Source organism: Heterocephalus glaber, unplaced genomic scaffold, assembly GCF_053883595.1.
Source record: "Heterocephalus glaber isolate CG9 unplaced genomic scaffold, H.glaber_assembly_v1.0 deba00001104, whole genome shotgun sequence".
NCBI classification, from domain to species: domain Eukaryota; kingdom Metazoa; phylum Chordata; class Mammalia; order Rodentia; family Bathyergidae; genus Heterocephalus; species Heterocephalus glaber.
This window is the reverse complement of record NW_028258193.1, coordinates 1,887,083-1,908,058: the sequence shown is the minus strand read 5'-3', so window position 1 is coordinate 1,908,058 and position 20,976 is coordinate 1,887,083. Positions and strand designations below refer to the sequence as shown.

Sequence of the window (20,976 nt, the reverse complement as noted above, 5' to 3'; positions counted from 1 at the left end):
GTCACTGGGCTGCTTTGGCATGAGCCAGGCCTCCTCAGAGCTCATCCAGTGCATGAGCTCATGAATGACCTCTTCCAGAGAGAGAGGACCACACATCTGCCTCCCCCGGGGTCTGCTTGGTTCTGGGCACACTGGGCAGGGCGTGGCCAGGAGCCCAGTACAGTGGGGCCTCTGCCCTCCTGCCCAAGTTGTGCTCTCGTTTCCTGTCTGAATCAAGGCTGTTTCGGACCCTGCGTGCTGTGGACATTGGCAGCCAAGCCAACCCAGCTCAATGCAGACTGCCACGAGCACCATTTGTCCAGCTTTAGACAGCTGTGTGCCTAGTGGGCTTCCTTCCGGGACTAGGCCTTAAAGCCAAGGGAGGTTGGCAAGGATGGTAGGATTTCCATTCTGAGCAGGGAGCATGAGCCACAAGACCACCTCAGGCCCTGGTTGTCCGTGTGCAGAGCTACTGAGACAAGAGCTTTGCGGGCCCCATCTGCCCTTGTCTTCCTCTCTTTCCATCTGTCCTGCTCCCTCCATGAGTCCCAGAGCACGGACCTGATGCCCAGGGCAGGTGGCTGCAGGACAGGGCTGGCGGGGACCCGAGCTGTGGCCTGATAAATGGCGTGGTGCTGGGAGTCCAGTTCCGCCTGTGGGGAGGACCACTGCTGAGATCGGACTGCTCCTGGGTGCACAGGGGTTAAGGTGCCCCGCCCTGCACTGCTTGGACCCTGCACCCCAAATCCCATCAGCAGCCCCCACCGGAAGCAGCCAGCCTCACTTTTGCGTGGTGTCGGTGCAGTTGGGGTTGAACCCGGGGCCTGCAGGGACGCCAGGCTCTTCTTCTGCCCCTCGGCCACACCCACCCCTGGGCTTGGGGCTCCGTCCCCGTCCCAGGCCCCAGGACTCCCCAGGGTCAAAGGGCCAAAGCTTCGATAATTAGACGTGCAGACTAAGGAGGACAAAGGGACTCGGGAAGCAGGAGAGAAAATAGGGGCTCATGCAGCCCTAAAAATCGGACGAGTCACGTGCTGCCCTGAAGGCCCGCCTCTTCCACAAGTGTTTGGTCAGGAAAGTGCGAGGGTCAGGTGGCAGCGCTGTCCTCCGGCCTTGCCTCTACCGTGTTTTCACCCATCAGCCACCTGTGACCTTTTAAAATTCAGTTTCTGGGTTTAGAGAGTCAACTCCAAAGACGTTAGGCCACCTTCAGAAAACAAGCAGCGTAAGAAGCAAGACTCAGATGAGGCAAAGGTTAGGTTGTAGGAGCGCCCTTGTCATGTTGTGGGATAACAGATACGGACACAGTTGTAATGCCGCCTCGCCCACCCCCGGCTGGGGACAGGCAGGGCCCTGGGCCCTGAGCAGCTGGGCACGATCTGTTTTCTCCTGGGACAGTCAGGACTTGACAGCTGCTTCTGCTATGAGCCCCGACTCTTCACCCGGGACACACATGCCCAGTAGGTGACCAAGATCAAAACAAAGCTTGGCCTTCGCTTCGGATCCTCAGTTACTGTGAGCCCGGCCAGGTCCCTTCCTGGCTCTGCGTGGGTGTGTGGGTCACGCGGGGGAGCCTTCCGGGCGCCGGCCACCCAGAGGGTGTTGCCGCTCCAAGATGCGCACGCCTTCGCAGAGGGTCAAGGTGTTCAGCTCCACCCAGGCCACAGGGCCGCCCGGGCTGTGTTTCCCGCGTGCCCCCCGTGTCTGGGTCCCCGCCTGGACGGGTGCCCCGAGCCTGGGGTGTGGCTTCGCTGCCTGGAGAGGACTGCTTTGGTCACCTCGAAGCCTCTCCCTCTGCCAGCGGTGCTTCGATGCTTCGATGCTTCTGGTTTTGTAGGCACACCCCCTTTCCCGGGAGAGCCAGGCCCCGTGCCCTGCCAGAGATGAGAGGTGAGAGAGGGCCGGGCGCACGCCCGTCCTCGGCAGGCACACTCAGCTCTCCTTGGAGCTGAAGTGACTGGGTCCTCTCTGGTTAGAAATCACCATCTGATCGAGGACCGCTTGGTAGCGGCTCAGATACCTGGATTCAGTTTGCAGTCAGTGTCGACGTGCTGAATGTTTTCTAGAGAAGCGTCCCCACTCCGTGGAGAGGAGAGGGTGTGCAGACAGAGCCGTAGAACGTTGGGCAGCAGTGACCTTTGAGGTGAGCCCACCTTTCTCTCCCCTCTCCGGTTTCTGAGCATCTGCCCTCCTCCTGCTCTAGCCCTGCTCAAGTGCCGCCTGCTGCTGTACCTGCTCGAACACATGTCTCTTTCATTCCCGATCGTCATTTAAACTTGGATTCTACACGGTAACTCTCACTTTAAGTTAGCACAATAGTAGGGTCCAAGTCAGTGAGAAAAGCATGAAACAACTATGAACCCCAACCATTCCCTGCTAAGGAGCTGGCCAGTCTCACCCCGGAGGATCTGCCCCACGTTGAGTATCCTCAGTGTTGTGTTCCGACCCCCACTTTCCTGTGGACACGGCAGAAGCCCAGATACACATTCCCACTTTGATATTGTTTTCCTGTTGGTTTATCGTACATAATCTCCAACACCCATGAGTAAAGAGAAATTCGAGTGTGTTGATTTTCTAGGCAGTTATGTCTACATAGTTCCAAAAGCTATTGATTATTTTAATCTAACAATGGTTTACAAACAGATGCCACGACAAGTCTGTGTCACAGTTTTCTAGAGCAGTGGCCACACATTGCCGGCATGTATAACTAGAGGTCACATGATCTCTGCAAAGCCTGCTGGCCTCTGTCCCTTTTCCTCCTGCATCATCAGGACCACAAGTGCCTGACTCATGTTCCCAGGTGGTGAGTCCCCCTCAACGGCCCCTTGCAGGGCTGGGGAGTGACCCCGCAGCTTGGTTCATTGATGTCATCTTTGTGACCTTGAGGCATCTGGGTCCCCAAGTCCTTTTCCAGGGCAAATACCTGATTGGTTGAATAAAGGTTGAAACCAGACCCTAAGAATCCGCATTAAGAAGTCACTAAGCAGCACATTTTTATCATGGTTAATTTGTTTAACTGAGGGATTTGAAAATCAGTTAAACAAAAAGAGAACATAAACTTCAGGTGTTCTAATGTCTTGTTGTGGGCTATCATACCAGACAAGGATGATAATTAGTTTACCAGTAGTTGTCATGTTATAGAGATTATAAATTGACAGAATGACACTTGATTCTGATTTGTAAGTCACTTATAAAATACTCCAAGGTTGTACTTATGATTTATAAGCTGAGGTTATAATTAATAACTCATAAGAAGATGAATAAATCATGCAGATAATTCTTGTCACTCACAATGATGTCTGTGTTGTGCACCTTATTTTTAAACTATGTCATTTATTTATGACCACGTGAAGGTCAAAATGTTACTAGTCCTCTTGCTGTCTTGAAGTTAAATGACTTATAAGAACTTTGTTAAATAAAATAAATTTAACATGCCCCATTTTTAAGTCAAGTACTGGAAAATAGATGAGAGTATAAAGGTATTTATCAAGTGAGTAGATGTTAAGTTGAAAATATAAAGCTATTAGAAAGATGAATCTGTGGTTTCATGTCATGTTAAGCACTTACGATTCAGGACTTGAGTTAAGGATCCTGCAAGACCAATAGATGTAAACAAGCAGTTCTTTCCCAGAGCCACCCCACGGGTCCTTTGTGGAAGATAAGACTCTGTGTGGTCTTATTTTTGTGCCACTGGCATGGACCTTTTGGTGTTTAGATTTTCATAATATATGTAAAATTTTGTCCTATTAAGAATTTCAGTGACGTTCTCTTCCTTTTGGTTTTGCAGTTAGACCCTTGGAGATAGTCTCTTTATTTCCTACAGATGGAGACGCACCCCCTGGGAACAGGAGTGGTCAGGGCTCAAGATCCCACAGACAGTTTTAAGTGTTTCGCCATAGGAAGTTAAAAAAGCTCCCCTCAAAGGTGCACTGTGCTTCTTTGTCATATGTGGTGTGTAAGTGTGCACGCACACTAGGTAGACGTCCTTTCTTCAGAAACTAGGGTGTGGTGAGTCATCATTGCATCACGGAGCCGGAAGTTCTGTATGAATTAAACCTCTGTAGGAGGTAGGTAGGACACCACTTTCCCTTTAGGAGGAGAAACAGTTACATTGTCTTTATTATGAGCAACTGAAGCATCCGTTCTGATGGTACACACGGATCATCTGAGTTTTACAGAAACATTCATAATTTCTGTGTGATACGGATGTGTTTCTGAGAGTGTGTCATTCTTTTTCTTTTTCAATGTGATATTTTGAGCAATTTCAAGTTAACTAGAGGTGCTCGTGACTTCCCTGCCCTCTCTCGAGCAAATATATGAGTCGAGCTCTCAACTGAAGCACTTTATGAACTGATTCCGCGTAACAATGCTTCCACTGGTCGGCAACAAGGGATACATTGCATTAACTTTGTTGCTTCCAGGGCACCCTTTCCTTAGCACATTGCTGTGCGTGTGTGTGTGTGTGTGTGTCTGTGTGTCTGTGTGTGAAAGTTCACCAGGAAGCCCAGTGAACCATGCCCTTGTTTAGTGTGCACTGTGGCAGTTGATGCTCATACAGTGCTCCATGGCGCTGCTGGATCATGAATGAAAACTTCCCATGAAGATTAGGGTGTACCGAATAGTTTTACTTGATTGCTCTCCTTTGGGAATTGACAGTTAGCTTTTGATTTAAGCTTAGGCTTAGGGTTTATTTCATTTTTGTCCTTAAAGGTTTTATTAGCAGCCATAGCTGGTGTATTAGAGGACTCGTTTTTCCATCAGATGTTATGTTACAGCAGAACAAGAGCGAGAGCCAATTGCTGATTCATCCCAAGGCAGCATAGTAAGGAAGGGACTCTGCCCTGATCACAGCACGGGCTTCTCTTCCCAGGGAGTGGGGTCTGCAGAGCAGTTGCAGACTCAGATAGCAACTGGGGCAGGAGACGCCCTGCACCTTGCGCCTCTCCTAGGATGCCTGCCGCTGGGTTCAGGAAAGTCTGTTCCTGTGGCCTCCAGCCTGGCCAGAGGGCCGAGGTGGCCCCGCTCGCTCTGTGTTCTGTGATGTTGGCTCAGGGAGCAGTGCGGGGGGGAATGGTGATAGCAGTGTGCCTGTGTTCACACGTGCATGCACAGGTGTGCACAGGTGTGCGAGTGTGCAGAGAGAAGGGGAGGCAGCAATGAGATGTGGCATGACCACTCCTGCACTTGCTAGCATAGGTTTCTGAGCATCCAGTTTCCCAAGTGTAATGTGGCAACACTGACATGAAGCCGTCAACCCTGAGGGACCCACCCTGGTCCCCACAGTCCGAGGTGGCAGCCTTCCTTGTTCCGTGGGGGTTTGAATACCCTTTTGTATTGGACACATACAAAACTTTTGCCTTGAAGTACGAGATGCAATTTTTTGATATGCCAAATATTCTATAAGATGCAAAGACACCTGGAAAATACTTTTATATATCAAACCTATCAATTATGATAGATTCGCAAATTCCATTTCATGAAATTGTGGGTTGGAGAGACATTTCCTTTTGCAAATGATCCTTTGCGCTCTGAATTCCACTAGTAACAATCGTACTTGCAATGCCTATTGATCTGCAATAAACCCTTTTACAGTCTCTTTCTAATCATCTCAGTAATGCCTTGCTATAATCCAGCTTTACCAAAAAGCAGTACTAGAGCACTCTTAGTCTATAATTAAATATTTTTATTAATAATGTTTTTGTCCTACCTGGGATTGAACATAGGACCTTTACACCGAGGCACATCAACAGCCTTTAAACATTGTTTTTGAGACAGAGTCTCTCTAAGTTGCTAAGTTGCCTGGGCTGGGCTCCACTATGAGTCCTTCCTGCCTCAGCCTCCTAGAGTGCTGGGGTTACGGGCATGTGCCAGCATACTTGATGATTATTAATGCTACTGTAAAATCACATATCATCATTATATACATTTATAGGATAAGAACATTCATCCTTTAATTGGCAAAACGTCTTTGATTTTCCGTAAATAGAGTCTGGGTCACCATACCGGGCTCGAAAGGCTGCACATCAGAAGAGCGTGGAGCTCATGAGAACATGCACCTGAACAGCCTTCCTTGTTCTGTGTCATCAGTACATCTTGTATGGAGAGCCTTACCCACTTCCGGAGCCCACATGACACGCCGTTCCTGCCCTCGGAGCCCAGGAACCTGCTGAATTTTCCCTGGCCTTGTTGAGAGTAGCACCCTGGGTATTGAGAGGGCCGATACAGAGGGGACATGGGGCCTGCTGCAGGTGGCTGTCCCAGGGCTGGGGTGCAGTCTGGCCTCTGGCCGCACCGTCACTGTGCTCAGGGAGAGCTGCACTCTCTGCACCATTCTGGTGACTCTGTCCGAAGCCAGCATCCTCCCGCTGTGGTCCCCAAGTAGCCGAGGCTGGGGTGTTGCCAGATTGGCAGATCCCCCTCCCTGGGGTGACTTCCGCTTCCCCTTCCTCCTCCCGGAGCTCTCCAGTGTCCGATGTGCCATCCTCCAAGACGCTGAGTTGATGGCATGGGTAATGATGAGGAATACCAAGGGAGGCAGAAGAGTAAGCTTCGGATCGTCTAACATGTCAGTGACAGTCGGGTCTGGGTAGTGCGTCCGGTTGGCAGCTGCACTGCACGGTGCTGCATGATGTTGAAAATGTGAATGCATAAACATCCCCACAGGCATGGACAGGTACAGTCCTCTCTTGGCCACAAACTCACTTCTCCATGATGCAAACCAGGCTGGACGGAAACCAAATCGAATTTCCCCATAAGGTCAACGCTGAACCTAACAATTGAATGGTGCTTGTCCAACTTGGTTTGCCAGCAGAATCCTGGAAAGAATCAAGTTTGTGACCTGAGGCACCACTGTATCTGAGAAGTGTGTGTGCGTGCACGTGTGTGTGTGGTCTGTGGCTATTGAAGGACATTAAACCTTAGCTCTTCTGTGTGTCTGAGCTGAGAGATCGTATGCCTTTGCTTAGACATTTGGGTTACTGCAGCACAAATACTTCCCAAAGATTCCTAGAAGGGGAAAGGCTAGGTCGAATGCAATTTCTAGTTTTAGCTTTTGAGGAATCTCCATACTGATCTCCACCGTGGTTGTACACATTAGCATGGAAGGGTTCCTTTTCTGTGCAGCCTCACCAGCATCTGTTGTTATTTGATTTCTTGAAGATAGGCATTCTTTCTGGAATAAGGTGGAATCTCAGTGTTGTTTTAATTTGCACTTCTCTAATGGCCAGTGATGTTGAACATTTTTTCGTGTATTTATTGGCCATTTGTACTTCCGAGAAGTGTCTATTCATTTAGAAATTAAAAGAACATAGATAATGTAGTGAACACATTTAAACACACAGCATTTCTCTTCTCTGGAGTTACTCTCACAGTGGAGGTTTCTGCAGATGCATCTACTTGTGCCGAGACCGACTCTCGCGGGTACTACTCCGGCTGCTTCTCTGAAGGGTTTTGGCCAAGTCTGTGGTTGTAACTGAGCCCTCCAGGTGACTCCCATCCCCACACAGTGGCATTTGACAGAGAAAGTGTGCCATTTTCCATGAATAACAGCGAAGCTTCATCCCTCTAGGATGCTTCGTGTTCAGCCTATGTTCGGGAGACGAACTCCAACTCCACAGGAAGTGCATGGATCCTGAGAAAGGCACCCTGGCTCGCCTCTTTCTAAGCAGTCCCCTTACATCTTTCGGGAGTCTTCCTGCTCGTTCCAGAGAGCTGGGGCTGTTCATGACCACCCCCTGGGTCTCCTCCACCCCATCCTACTCCCGACCTCTGGGCACAGTGCTTCCCTGTGCCACCCTCCTGCCTTTCCTGTCCTCCTTGTCTCCAGTACAAAGAGAGAAAGTCTAAAGTTTGGGGCAAGTGGCTAAGGGCTCACATTCAACCTTGAAATCCCACTTCCGGTTGCTGCAGGCAGGAGTGGCCTCCCCAGCAGGCCCTTCATCCACCTCACCACCTCTTCCAAGACTGTTTCTTGATCACCTGATCACTGGGAGCAGTGCTGAGGCCCATCGTGGGTCCTACCAGGATGGGGACAGGGATGCGCACGGGGATGCTCTTCCTGTGTGTGGTCCCATCAGTCTGCACAGGTGTCCCCAAGAGGCTGAGGGGTAACGCCCGGGCCATTTAGCTTTGGGAAGGTAACACCACCAGTTGCCCTCACAGGCAGGTTAGATAACTTTGCAGAGTGCAGAAAAGATTTATAACCCCACAGACTACAAGCAGCGTGTATTCTCTGTCATCCTCCCGGAGTTTATGCCAAAGAGCACAAATATTTTCATGACAGCCCATCACAAACTGTGTGTAAGATATGCACTGGGCCAAGAGCAAGTGGTAGCTTCCTGATTCCACAGTTCCATTTTTATTTTCAGAAATACTAAACTTGAATGGATTTTTCTATTTCAATTATATTGAGTTAATAAGTTAAACGAAGCAACACAACTGTGGCACATGTTTCCTAATTAGAAGCACCAGATCACAGTGGTAGGGTGTTTCCTCTTTTCCTCTTGCAGTTGAAAGGTGGGCACTGTCCATGCCCACTTGGCATTCCTTCCAGGCCCTTCTATTATTCATTGTCTTATGTGTGTGTGTGTGTGTGTGTGTGTGTGTGTGTGTCTTAGTCACTTTTCTTGTTGCTGAGACAAAATACCCAATACCTAAAGTTAAAGGAGGAAAGGTTTACTTGGCTCATAGTTTGTAGAGGTTTCAGCCCATAGTCGTCTGGTTCTAAGGCAGAGGGGCCTGGCAGAGGAGAAATAGTCCATGGCAAAGCAAGGCAGACAGCAAGCAGCAAGCAGTAAGCAACCGGAGGCAAGTCCTGACCCTCTGTCTGTCCCCTGTCTCTTATCCAGGCTACCCACCCTTAGGGAGGTAACCCTCACACTCTTAATCCTGGCATCAAATCCTTGATCCCAGCATCACACACTCTAGATCCAGCCACCTCTGAAAAGCCCCATGTATGACTGCATGAGCCTTCGTGGGACCTCTGGATACAAGCCTGACCAGTGTGTTCCTGAGTATTGGGCCTAGCACCTTCGAACTGAGCCACATCTCCAGCCCTTTGTATCTTTTATTCTGTGACAGGGTCTTTCTAAATCACTAAACTGCCCAAACCAGGCTTGAATTCCTAATCCTCCTGCCTTAGCCTCCCAGAGTGCTGGGATTACCAGCAGGCACCACCACACCCTGCTTTACTTAGATTGTTTTTCATTAAATTCTGTAATATATTTTCTTTCAAAGACAAATATTGTCAAATTTATTTTTGTTATATGCTGTATTTTTTTCTGAAGCACGCAATACGTACTCACAAGATGTATGTGGTTATAACTGTAATAATAATTATTATTACTTTCCTTTTTCAGAATGGCACCTGACTACTTGGATAAGACAAATTTTACTGCCTGTATGCAAAAAGTCAATTTTTAGAAGCTGCGTGTAATCACATTCCTCCTCTGAATTCCAGACTCTCATGGATGACCTTGAAGCTGTCCTTTGTCATTTCAGCCTATGAGTTGCAGAACTGCCCGGACCCACCCCCCTTCCAGAACGGGTATATGATCAACTCCGACTACAGCGTGGGCCAGTCCATCTCATTCGAGTGTTACCCAGGGTACATCCTAATAGGCCACCCTGTGCTTACCTGTCAGCACGGCACCAACAGAAACTGGAACCACCCCTTCCCACGGTGCGATGGTAGGTTCCTCATTCTTCCTGGGGACAATGAATTCCTTGTGGATGTAACAGTATATGAAATAGTAAATGATCATATCCACCAATTCCTTGATTTATTCAACAAATATTTATGAATCGTCTCTGTTGTTATCCTCACTCCACTTAGGGTTTCAGGAATATATCCAATACCAAAAGGTTAAGAAAGTAGAGGGCTCTTGCTCTCTAGGAAATCAGTCAGGAGTAACAGAATAATAAGCATGCATAACTACAATGCAACCCCGACACCAGGAGCCTGGGTGGTGAATGGGAGAGGGGAGGGCTGCAGCAGTGGGCGCTACAGTGGTTGAATCAGGGTGTGAGGTCAGAGGAGAAGGCAGAGCTTATTGATTTTATTCTAGGAATTTGTTCTTGTTTAACTTTTGTAATAATCGGATATCCAGGTTGTGTTTCAGAAACAGAGTTTTTCTGGTTGTGGCCTGGAAGGACACCTAGTATTTTGCTACTTAAAGCCAGCAGGCCCTGCTGGTGCAGCAGAGAGAATGGGCAGAGGCGCAGAGCAGGGAGTCTTGGGAGATGCATGTGGCACTGGGGACCTGGGCGGCTAGGGGCAGCATGGCCAGCAAGAGCCAGGGTGGACTCCTGGGGGCCTCCTCTGAGCTGAAATTGCGGTTTGAAAGCTTTGTGTGGCCTCCTGATTTTTATGATGACTTGAGAACTTTCATAGTACCCAGTGAGACAAATTGACAAGGAACTGCGTTGATAAGGAAGGCCTACATGATTGAAAACCCACCCTGAACCCAGTAGCCCTGTATTACAGTGCCTTTGAATGCAAAAATAATGAAATCACCAACTCCATAGACCTTTGAAATGCTAAGCACTCTTATTCCATGGGGAAAAGGAAAGACAGAGTGTGTTTGAATTTCTCCTCAAGATGCAAAACCAGCATGTCAGGGGACTTTTAAAAATCACATTCTCACTCCATTGTAGATCATTATAAGAACAACATTGAGAAGAAAAAAGCTGTATTTTTAAATTTCCTTAACTAGGTCTAATACTTGTTTAACTTCATATGAAATTGGATTAAAATAATTTTATAACACTAAGTAATATAGCATATATATATATATATATATATATATATTTTCCATTAGTACCTTAAAAATTGTCTTTCATATCCCTCTCCACTTGAAAACTCACATTTAAGGTCCAGGTCTCAGTGGTAGAGCAAGTACTTAGCAGGTTTGAGGCTCTGGGTTCAACCCCTAAAGCCAACAAAAGAGAAAAATAGATCTTCATATTTATATATGTAAATTGCTTTGAAAATTATGAGCATTGAGTCCTTTTCTTGTTTGCAACTTTAGCCTGAATCCCTTGAATTCACATGTAAATGGTCGATTCCTTGGCTTGATATTAAAGATCGAGAATTAAATGTTTCATTTGATTTAGTACCTTTCAAATAACTGTTCAGGCTCACAATCACTTGTTAGTGTGAAGATGACGGAACACACGGTGCTGACAGAGGTAAGCGCCAGACCACGTTTCCCATGCCCACCAGTGAGCCTTCTGCGAGGTGCAGCCCACACCCAGGGCCAGCCTGGGGTCAGCCCCGCCCAGGCTCACACTGCCCCTCTCTGGGTGTGCAGTTGGCGGAAAGCATCCACGGGGAGGGTGTCAGGCAGAGTGGGGGCGCCCAGGCCCCCCGAAACTTCCTGGACAGAAGCCCTCGGAGTGCTGCCCAGCTGGACTCGCACCTGGACCTCGGTGCCCGGGCTTCTGTCCAGCTCCATAACGCAGCCCACCTGACACCTCAGCTGCTGTTCCTGGTGACCCAGAGCCCCGCCCCAGCCCACAGGTGCTCTTTCTGGCACCAGCAGAACCCTGCTGGTGACAGGGCTGCCCCAGCCCCACGAGACCCAAGGGTGCTGAGCACCAGGGCAGGCTCAGGCATCTCTTCGACCAAATCCTTCAGGAAACAGCGATATTTTGCCTTGTATCTTCTCTTTCTATCAACAGGGTCAGGGACAGAATTTTTAAAATACTAAAACAAATTTCCTGTAAAATTATAGTATAATATAAATATTGAAAGAAATTCGAAGAAATATATACAGCATATTCTCAGAAACAATGTGTGTTTAATATCCTCTCCATAGTAGATTTGATTTAAAAATTTTTTAAAAACCTAAAACCTAAAAATGTAAAACTTAAAAGCACCCTTGTTTCCTAACAGTGTTGGGCGTGGGACAAAGCCCACCAAGGCCGGGGCAGCAGCCCAACCCTGAGTCCCGCGTTGACCCACAGTGTTGGTCACCCTGGCCAATCACAGCTGCTGCCTGGGCGGACCTTGGAGAGGCATCTTCAAGCATCCAGCCCTGTGGACCCCAAAAAACTAGCTAAAGAAAAAAGCATAGGTCCAGGATATCATCATTAAAAGTTGGGAAGTTCACATGATTAATATTACAGAATTCTAAATCATAAGCCATCCATCTTTATAAGAATATATTAAATCAATTTGTATTAAGCTAAAGTATTTGTATGTTCAGTTGAATAACTCTACTATGTAAGATTACTGTACTGTAAACTTACTTGAATAAAACTGTGATCTAAAGATACCATATCTATTAAGATAAATACATGGAAATGAAAAAAATAGATCTCAAAGTAGTGAGAAATTCACCACATTTCTTTTCTCCCAGTACCATAATTATACAGAAATCTTAGTTCAGGGTTATCATCAAAATTTACTTTGAAAGGCTCTGGCTTATAAATTTATTCTATAACTTGATAATTAAATTTGCCTCTATATTTATATTGACCTAATAAATTATTTTACATGGAGCTGTTTATGTTGTTCTACGTTTCAAGTTTTTTTGAAATGAATTGAATCACTGTTGGGATAGACTTCTCTTCAGAATGCACGGCTCTGTATGCAGACAAGGTGACTGTTAGTTGACCAGTGTGCTGCAGTGCTTTGGTAGCAGCTCCACAGACACTGAGCACTGCGATTTAACCTGCATACATATCCGGGCCAAATGGCGCTCTTGGTTTTCCAGTACCATTCGTTTTTCTCTTCCTCATACTCTTAAAGTTTAGGTGGAAACCTTAATGAGATCCTAGAGAAAACCACCTGTAAGTTATCCGTAACTCTCTTAGTGGCTATCTGGGGTTTTAAATTTTAATTGTTCTGATTTTGATTGCTGGTTTGCAATGCATGTGTTTTATGGAGAAAAAGGTAGCACCATGTAGAGATGGCCAGAGCCCATGGGCCGTCCAGCTTCTGGGTAAAAGGCACGAGGGCTCAGGTCCCTGCAGCCCTGAGCAGAGGACCACCAGGCTCACCAGTTGGTCTTCTGGAACTTTCCAGCTCTGTCCAACCTGGCCAAGACACAGTCAGAGCATCGCCTCCACAGTGATGTGAACTCAGAGCTCAGCATGGTGCCACCCAGGCACCCGGCATTTCCGCCCTGGGTGGCATTGCCTCCACACCTCTGGACACGGCCAGGGCTGGCTCTAGGATCTAGTCAAGGCAGGTGGCTTCCGCATTTCCTTCTGCTGTTTTTCCATGGAAAAATGCGTGCTGAAATCATTGGAGGATGTGTCCCATTGTCTGTGCTCTGCACAAAAGTCCCCTGCCACCCTCGCTCTCCATGCTGAGCACACCTGTGAATGAATATGTGAAGGAGCATGCGCGGGCCACCCTGTCACTCCTGCTGGTGATGCTGACTCACAGATGTTCTTCTGGCACCTGCCTGTCCTCCACCCAGGCTGACAGGTAGGAGGCTCCTGTCCTGGTCCTGGGAGCTGCTCTGATCTCACTGCAGGTTTCATAGCACTGCAGGTGAGGGCAAGGACCTCTGTGAGGGATGCTACCCAGAGGAGGGAAGGCAGCCAAACATGCCTCTGCTGCCAGCATAGGGCAGGCTGGGGAAACAAGAGAGGAAGTTTACATCATTCTTTTAAGATCCTCTTCTTTCCATCTCAAGACTAGTTAGCAGGAAGGGAATAGAATCTTCCCCTTGAGAAAGTTCAGTAAGTACATTGCACAATATTGCTCTCCTGTGAGAGTACAGCAACAAGGAGCCTCTGCTCCACCTTCATTGCATATCTATCAATTTAATTTCACAATGAGTCAGTACTTGATGAGTTCCTCTCTCTATCGCCATTGAGGAAGTCCTACTCGGGCAGTCATGGGGCTCTGGGTTCACAGTTGTATACTATTGCTAAGCACATTTCTCAATAGACTCTCAGTAAGTACATGCTGAATAAGAGAATAAGGGATTTGTTAGTTAAATATTTAAGGATCACTGCCTGGGTCAATGTCAGAGTTATTAAATGGCATCAGCATTAGAAGCTGAGGATATGTCATACCAAGAAAATTGCCATGTCAGCCCCTTTACCTTTTAGGAGAAAGAAATCCATGGTGTTTGTTTGTTTGTTTATTTTTGCTTAGGTTTACTGTCCCAGTGGGAAGGGATTGGAAAGGGCCTCCATCTAATGTGATCACGCAATTATAAGAGGCAACTTGCAAAGCACAACTGTTCAAGAGAATTCTTAGCTTTTCACATCAACACTGAATAACACCAAGTTGCAGGGAATTGGGACGTCTCCTTGTTGGGACGTGTTCAGTATCCAAGTGCTTCCTACTCTTCTCTCACTGGCCCATCCGCCTCTCAGTTAATAACTGTCCAGTGTGTGGTCTCCTGAGCAGACCTGGGTCCATGAAGGGGGTTGGTGAGCCCTATCCTTGTCACCCAGGAGCCCCCAGTTGGCTGTGGAGGAGCAGGTGGGGGCTGAGTGGAGCCAGGCCATCAGTGAGCAAATGGGGACCCCTGGAGTGTGGAAGGACTCCAAGCACCTATTGCCTTTAGAGCTGAATTTGGAGGGAAAAGACAAGTCCACTGTATCACAGGGATCCATGTACACCATGTTACAGCAGCTCAAGTCAGCATAGCTAAATCTTGGGAACAGCTATGTGTCCATCAGCAGATGAGTGGATAAAGAAAATATGGTGTTTACACACAAGAGTAATTCTCAGGTGTACCGAATGATAAACTTGAGCCATCTGTAAGAAAATAGATGCACCTCAGGACTATAATATTAAGTGAAATATATCAGACACAAAAGCCTAAATATCACATGCTTTCTTTATATGAGAAACTCCAATTATAAATAAAGGACAAAATAAAATATAGCTAATAGGAAATAGATCATTTGCACTGAGGAAAGCGACCCAGAGATTGGAGGGAGAGGGAGGGAAGTGAGAAGGAATGAAGAAGGGTGAAGGTGTGTCGTGTAGATGCACCAGCTCACCATGAGCACTGCAGTCATTACGTGCTGCAAACATGCACCCATAAAATAAAACTCACAGCAAAAGACAAGTCCACTGCAGCAGGCTGGAGAAAGGTGGGGTGTTCCGAGAGAGCGGGAGGAGCCCCCAAGTGCAGGAGGTTGGAAGAGCAGGACATGCTCTCCTGAGGGCGGCCTGGCCTGAGCCCCTTTGCATATCACAAGTCTCAGGGTGCTCCAGGCCTGTCCTTGCTGAATTTAACACAAGTGAGGGCCTGAGCGATCGCTGGTTTCTCAGGGGACAAATCCAGGTCTGTGTGGCTCCAAACCCCACTTTTGATTCCACTGTGAAGCTCTGAGACATTCTGCTCGACCCTTCCTCTCATGGATGGACCCAGGGTGTGGCCAGATGCACTGTGCTCCCCACCTGTGCGACCCACACAGGCCCCGTCACCCTCCACCTCCGTGCATCGTCAGTCATTCTTCTGCATGAATATTAAACTCTTCTGTTCTGTTTTTATGAATCTTGGCCACCTCTGTACCAGAATTTGATAGTCCGGAAAGATTCATGCTAGCGTAGACACTCATACCACTCCCAGCTTGATCTCAAAGGTTACTGTCTACTAACTCTGTGCACTGCCCTCTATTGAACCCCAGACCACATTTCAGATTATTCCAGCAATATGGTCACATTGCTTTTCTGTAAATAGCATAGTTTTTGGAAACTATATATATATATATATATATAATCTCAATTTATTAAGTAAAATAAAAATAGGCTGGATGCTATGATTCTTCATATAATTGAACACTAGTAAATATGCAAATACTTCAATACAATGCTGCAGACATAATTTTATCTTGTTTCTTCGGGGTATAGATTTGCAGAGCATTGATAATGTCTTTGTTTGAAAGCAAATAGGCTCAGATGCCACTCTTCTGGCCATCTTAAACAGGCTTAGAAATGTGAATCAGAATGAAAATGTTCAGTTGCATGTTTATGCATAATTTCCACATAATCCATTGTGTGGGATCGTCTGATGGATTATCAGCTCAGGCTCAGGTGATGGCCAAGTGAGGATTTTCAATCACATAGGGACAGGGGGATTTTGAAGATTTGGAGAATATATTAAGTGGGACTGAGATAACTTAGCTTAGAAGTATAATTCTTCTCAAGTTTCCAGACTTTATGGGAATAACTTTGACAAAGTAGTCACTGAGAACTATTTCATAATTATTTCTTACCAGGAACAATTTTGACTAAGAGAATTTGGAGACTTTGAAATAGTTACCTACTTTCCAAAAGCATTGGTATTGGGTTTATTTTTCGTTTCTTCCTTCGCAGCTCCTTGCGGGTATAACGTGACATCCCAGAATGGTACCATTTATTCCCCGGGCTTTCCCGATGAGTACCCCATCCTGAAAGACTGCCTCTGGCTGATCACCGTTCCCCCAGGGCACGGGGTGTACATCAACTTCACCTTGCTGCAGACGGAGGCTGTGAACGACTACATCGCTGTCTGGTAGGAGTCCTCCTGGGACACAGCGCGCCCCCTGAAGGAACTGCTCTGAGCCAGCAAGCAGTGCCACCCTGTGTGGGGCGTGCATTTACAGACGCTCCAGCTGCAGGTGCTGGGGAGGCAGCATGCCACCAAGGCCAGGCAGGTGGAGAGGAAACTGCTCAGAATGCATCTGGGCTTTGCTTCATGGTGCAAATATCAGGAGTACCTCTAGTAGATGAGAATATTCCAAGATTGCTTCAGTTTACATTTTAAGTGGGATCGTTTTAAAGCGGTGGGATTCTTTGCCATGATTGGATACTTCTAGAACCACTGAAGAAATGGTTAAGCAGGGCCTGCTGTGCACCCCATCGTTTCTGCCAAAGTGGCCCTCCATGAGCTGTGCAGGGGAAACTGAGGCGGGGCAGGGCCCAGGGTCAAGGTCAGAGTCAGGGTCAGGGTGCCATTCTGGCCCTCGGATGAGTTGGACTTGGGGAGTGAGCACCTCTGCCTTTGGGTCTGAGGTGAGGGTTTATAGTGGATGACAAGAAAGGACAGGAGTCCTGTGACACTGCCACAGGAGGCTGGCATGCACCTGGGCACCAGGCAGGGCGCGCTGTCAGAATAACTGTCAGTGCTGAGCAAGAAGCTGCAGAAGTGTGTGTGTGTATGTGTATGTGTGTGTAGGAGGTCTGTGTGCATATTCGTGTGTGTCTGTATCAGGTGCATTAGGATTGTGTGTGTGTGTGTGTGTGTGTGTGTGTGTGTGTATGTGGTGTGTAGTGTCTATGAGAGTGTACGTCTGTTCATGTGCCTGTATGGGATTGCTCTGTCTGTGTGCACAGTGTGTGATATGTGGAGCATATGTGCCTGTATGAGTGTCTGGGTGTCTGTGCATGTAACACACGTGTGAGAGCGCTATTGCCTGTGTGTGCTGCGTGTCTGTGTGTCTGTCTGTGGGGTGTGTGTGGTGTGGCAGATCTCTCCAGGCAGCTCTCCGAGACAGCAGGAGTGGCCATTCCGGCAGGAACAGACAGCTAGGGCTACACCCACTGTGGGGAGCTCGGGCCATCAAGGACATGGTCAGGCTGTGGAAGGCAGAGCCCCAGGGCAGGAGGAGGCTGAGGATGACAGACAGGAGACTGGGGCAGGCAGGCGGGGAGACTGGCACTCAGAGCTGTGGAATGCGTCTCGGGAGGTGCTGGGGCCTGAGGGTGAGGGGACTCAGAATTGTCCCAAAACTGAGCCGACCAGGGCAACCACATGGCACCATCACTGTTTCTCTAGACGGTGCTGGGGCTTGAGGTAAAACAGGCACAGTCAGGATGCTCAGGCAAGACAAAGACTGTCCCACTCCATCAGCTGTGTGACTATGGAACGTCCTGTTTCTAAGCACAGTATAGAGCATGGTGACATTGTTGTTTTGACTATTGTAAATTACCTGCAGAAGTCTGCAGACCCATTACTGCTAAGTAGACCTCACTGCAGCCACCAGAAGGAGGGAGACTCCCTGCGGAGGGGACAGCGGCCACCTCCTGGGCTAGGGCCCCGAGCCTGCGCCCTGGTGCGCCCCATCCAGCGCTCTGTGTCTCCCAGGGACGGTCCGGACCAGAGTGCGCCCCAGCTGGGCGTGTTCAGCGGGAACACAGCGCTGGAGACAGCCTACAGCTCCACCAACCAGGTCCTGCTCAAGTTCCACAGCGACTTCTCAAACGGCGGCTTCTTCGTGCTCAATTTTCACGGTGAGTTTATTTTCACCGCGTTGAGTAAGACCCAGAACCCCACAAGAAATTTCCCTGTGTCCAGCCCAGGTCTCTCTGCTGCCCTAAGAGCCTGGAGCCTTGTCGTGCAGGGAGGTCAGAGCTTCCAGGATCCTTCCTTGTTTATGGAGGTCTTGGTTAGTTTTTCACATGGTACCAGGCCGTGTCTTCATTGTACAGCAAGCTTGAGCTCATCCAAGCCTTAATTTACAGTCAGTGAGACCCTGATGTGGAGCCATGCAGGCTCTCACAGGTTTGCGCACCCCAGGTCTAACAAAGTGTCCACGGAACAAAGAGGACTTGCTGTGACCTGGGTGCTGAGCTCTGAAAGGGATGGCAAAGCCAAGGGCCCTTGTCCTTCCTGGGCGCCCCATGAAATCCCCTAGGACAGAGCAGAGGGCATCTTTGCAGAGCAGGCTTGGAGCTGTGCCACGTTTGGATCCATTCTTTTGATTTCCAAACATGTGCAGAGCCAGTGAATCCCAATGTTACATTTTTTAAATCATACACTTTCTTTCCTTAGACTTTATTTTTTATTTTTAATTTTTTTTTTCCTTTGGTACCGGGGATTGAACTCAGGTCCTTGCGCTTGCACAGCAGGCAGTGAAACCACTGAGCTAAATCCCCGGCCCTCTTTCCTTAGACTTTAAACATTGCTTGGCATTTAATCATTACATGAGATTTCTAAAACAAGGAGAGCAAGAGAAGTTTATAAATCAATGATTTGCCCGTGGAGATATTCCAGTGTACAAAAGAAACGAAACTTTTAGAGGAATACATTTGTGTTATTTTGCTCATTAGGAAAGTGTAACCTCCATTATCCTCATGTTTTCTGTGAAACATTAGCATTTCAGCTGAAGAAGTGCCCGCCGCCCGCTGCGGTCCCCCACGCAGACATGCTGACCGAGGATGAAGACTTCGAAATCGGTAAGGCATCCCCGCCACAGTGCCTGGAGCCCAATGTCCATTCCCACCTCTCGCTGCACTCACTACACATGACCACTAAGGGAGTCATTTGCCAGTGGGGTAGGAAAGAAATCCCTGCAGCACTGCTCTGCTGGGGTTTTGTACAGAGATCACGATTCAAAAAGAAAAGGTTCTTTCTTCGTTTCCGTGACTTCTGTTTTGCCATTTGCATTTCGCCCCTGTCATTTGGGATGTATTTTCCTCTTTGGCATGTGCTGGCTCATTCGGTTTTCAACAGTTTCCAGAGACTATTTAATTAGCAAAGCATGTTGCATGAACTTGAGAGGAACCGAATCATTTGTAGCTTAACGACTGATGACTAGAACTCCGACCTTTCATTGCAGCTGGAATCTAATTGGTATTAATATACTTAATGCTAATGTTTAGAGATTCTGCTTTATCATCTCACATCAGTGTCTAACTCATTAAAGAGTCATGGAGTCACAGGAAGACAGCATTGTGGCATGTTTGCAACATAATTACTATGACCCAAGACTTCTCGGTCCCAATTAAAAACGCTGTCCTGTTGTCGGGGCATGTTTTAGGCCACTGGTCAGGCTCCATGGCCTATTTCTGGGCTGCTCAGGATGGCTCAGTTGGCTGGGACAGGTGCAGCTTAGGCCAGGGTCACGCCAAGCCCTGCACTGTCCACTGCCGGGTGTCACACATGCCCAGGTGTATCAGTCAGAGAAGGAGAAACAGCCGCACCGTTTCTGTGTGGACATTGGTTCAGTGTAAGGTAACATGTTTACGAAAGAGGAACTGAAAGCAACACTTCCCAAAAACAGCAGAAGTGAGCGCACACGTTGGTTCTGGCGTGGTTTGCACGTTGACCATCTTGCTCAGCAGCCACATGTTTGATGTGTTCACACTCGGAGGCTCCTGAATGGTGACCCTGTTGTGCTGACTTGACTCTTCCAGGCGACTTTGTGAAGTACCAGTGCCACCCGGGGTACACCCTGTCCGGGAGCGACACGCTGACCTGCAAGCTTAGCTCCCAGCTGCAGTTCGAAGGCTCTCCCCCGGCCTGTGAAGGTATGCACCTGTCTCATACCATTGTGTAGCCATTCTGAGTGGGCGCGGTTCAATCCCTGTCTGAGAGGTGACTGTTGCAATGAAAATAACCTGCTGACAGGAGCTTCTGGTGCTTTTTAAGCTAACCTTAGAAATAAAGCCACATCAGAAGGAAGTTGTGTTTTCCCCAATAATTCTCCAGGAAAATGTTCAAGCACATGGCAGAGTCCAAATAATTTTAAAATAAACAGTTGAGTACCTGCCTGCAAGGCACTGCCAATGAGTGTTAACAATACTTCACTGATCACGAGCCCATTTCTCTGCTACCTTCCTACCCACCCATTACTCTGACTTATATTTTTTATTTCAAGGCAAACTTTGTGCATCGCAAAATTCTTTACCTGTAACCCAGCCAGAATAGAACTAGCTAGTTTAATATTTGTGGTTTAAAATTTATAAACAATGAGCAGTGTGTAACTCTTGTTTGTTTTTACATGCCTTTAAAATAAATAGACCATGTGCAAAGACTTAGACCACCTGCAATAATAGAATAAGATTTGAGACTGACTGCATTGCTTCAGAGGACTAGAATACAATTATCATTTAAAAACATAGTTTAATGGGCACCACTATCAAATACCATTGGAAGAAAAAAGGCTTCACATCTATAAATAAACTCAAATGGCCCAAGAAAGTCAGAAACGTTATTAGTTCACTGACATAAAGCTTTCCACATTGGATCCAGACACAGTGTCCTTGGCAGTGGGTTTCTCCCTGATGGGAATCTGGATGTAATCACGCACCAGAGG

The 20,976-nt window shown here is 47.7% G+C and overlaps 1 protein-coding gene across 5 annotated transcripts in view; it reads left to right on the top strand.

Moving 5' to 3' along the window:
• Nucleotides 1-20,976, top strand: part of Csmd1 (CUB and Sushi multiple domains 1) — a 1,515,607-nt gene that overhangs the window by 1,369,358 nt on the left and 125,273 nt on the right. For all 5 annotated transcript variants that reach the window (XM_087210084.1, XM_021248185.2, XM_021248184.2 and 2 more), the window contains 5 exons: nt 9,478-9,666; nt 16,274-16,451; nt 18,024-18,169; nt 19,034-19,114; nt 20,075-20,188. In XM_087210084.1, coding sequence (XP_087066210.1) covers nt 9,478-9,666; nt 16,274-16,451; nt 18,024-18,169; nt 19,034-19,114; nt 20,075-20,188 — 708 coding nt within the window. The remainder of the gene's footprint in view (nt 1-9,477; nt 9,667-16,273; nt 16,452-18,023; nt 18,170-19,033; nt 19,115-20,074; nt 20,189-20,976) is intronic.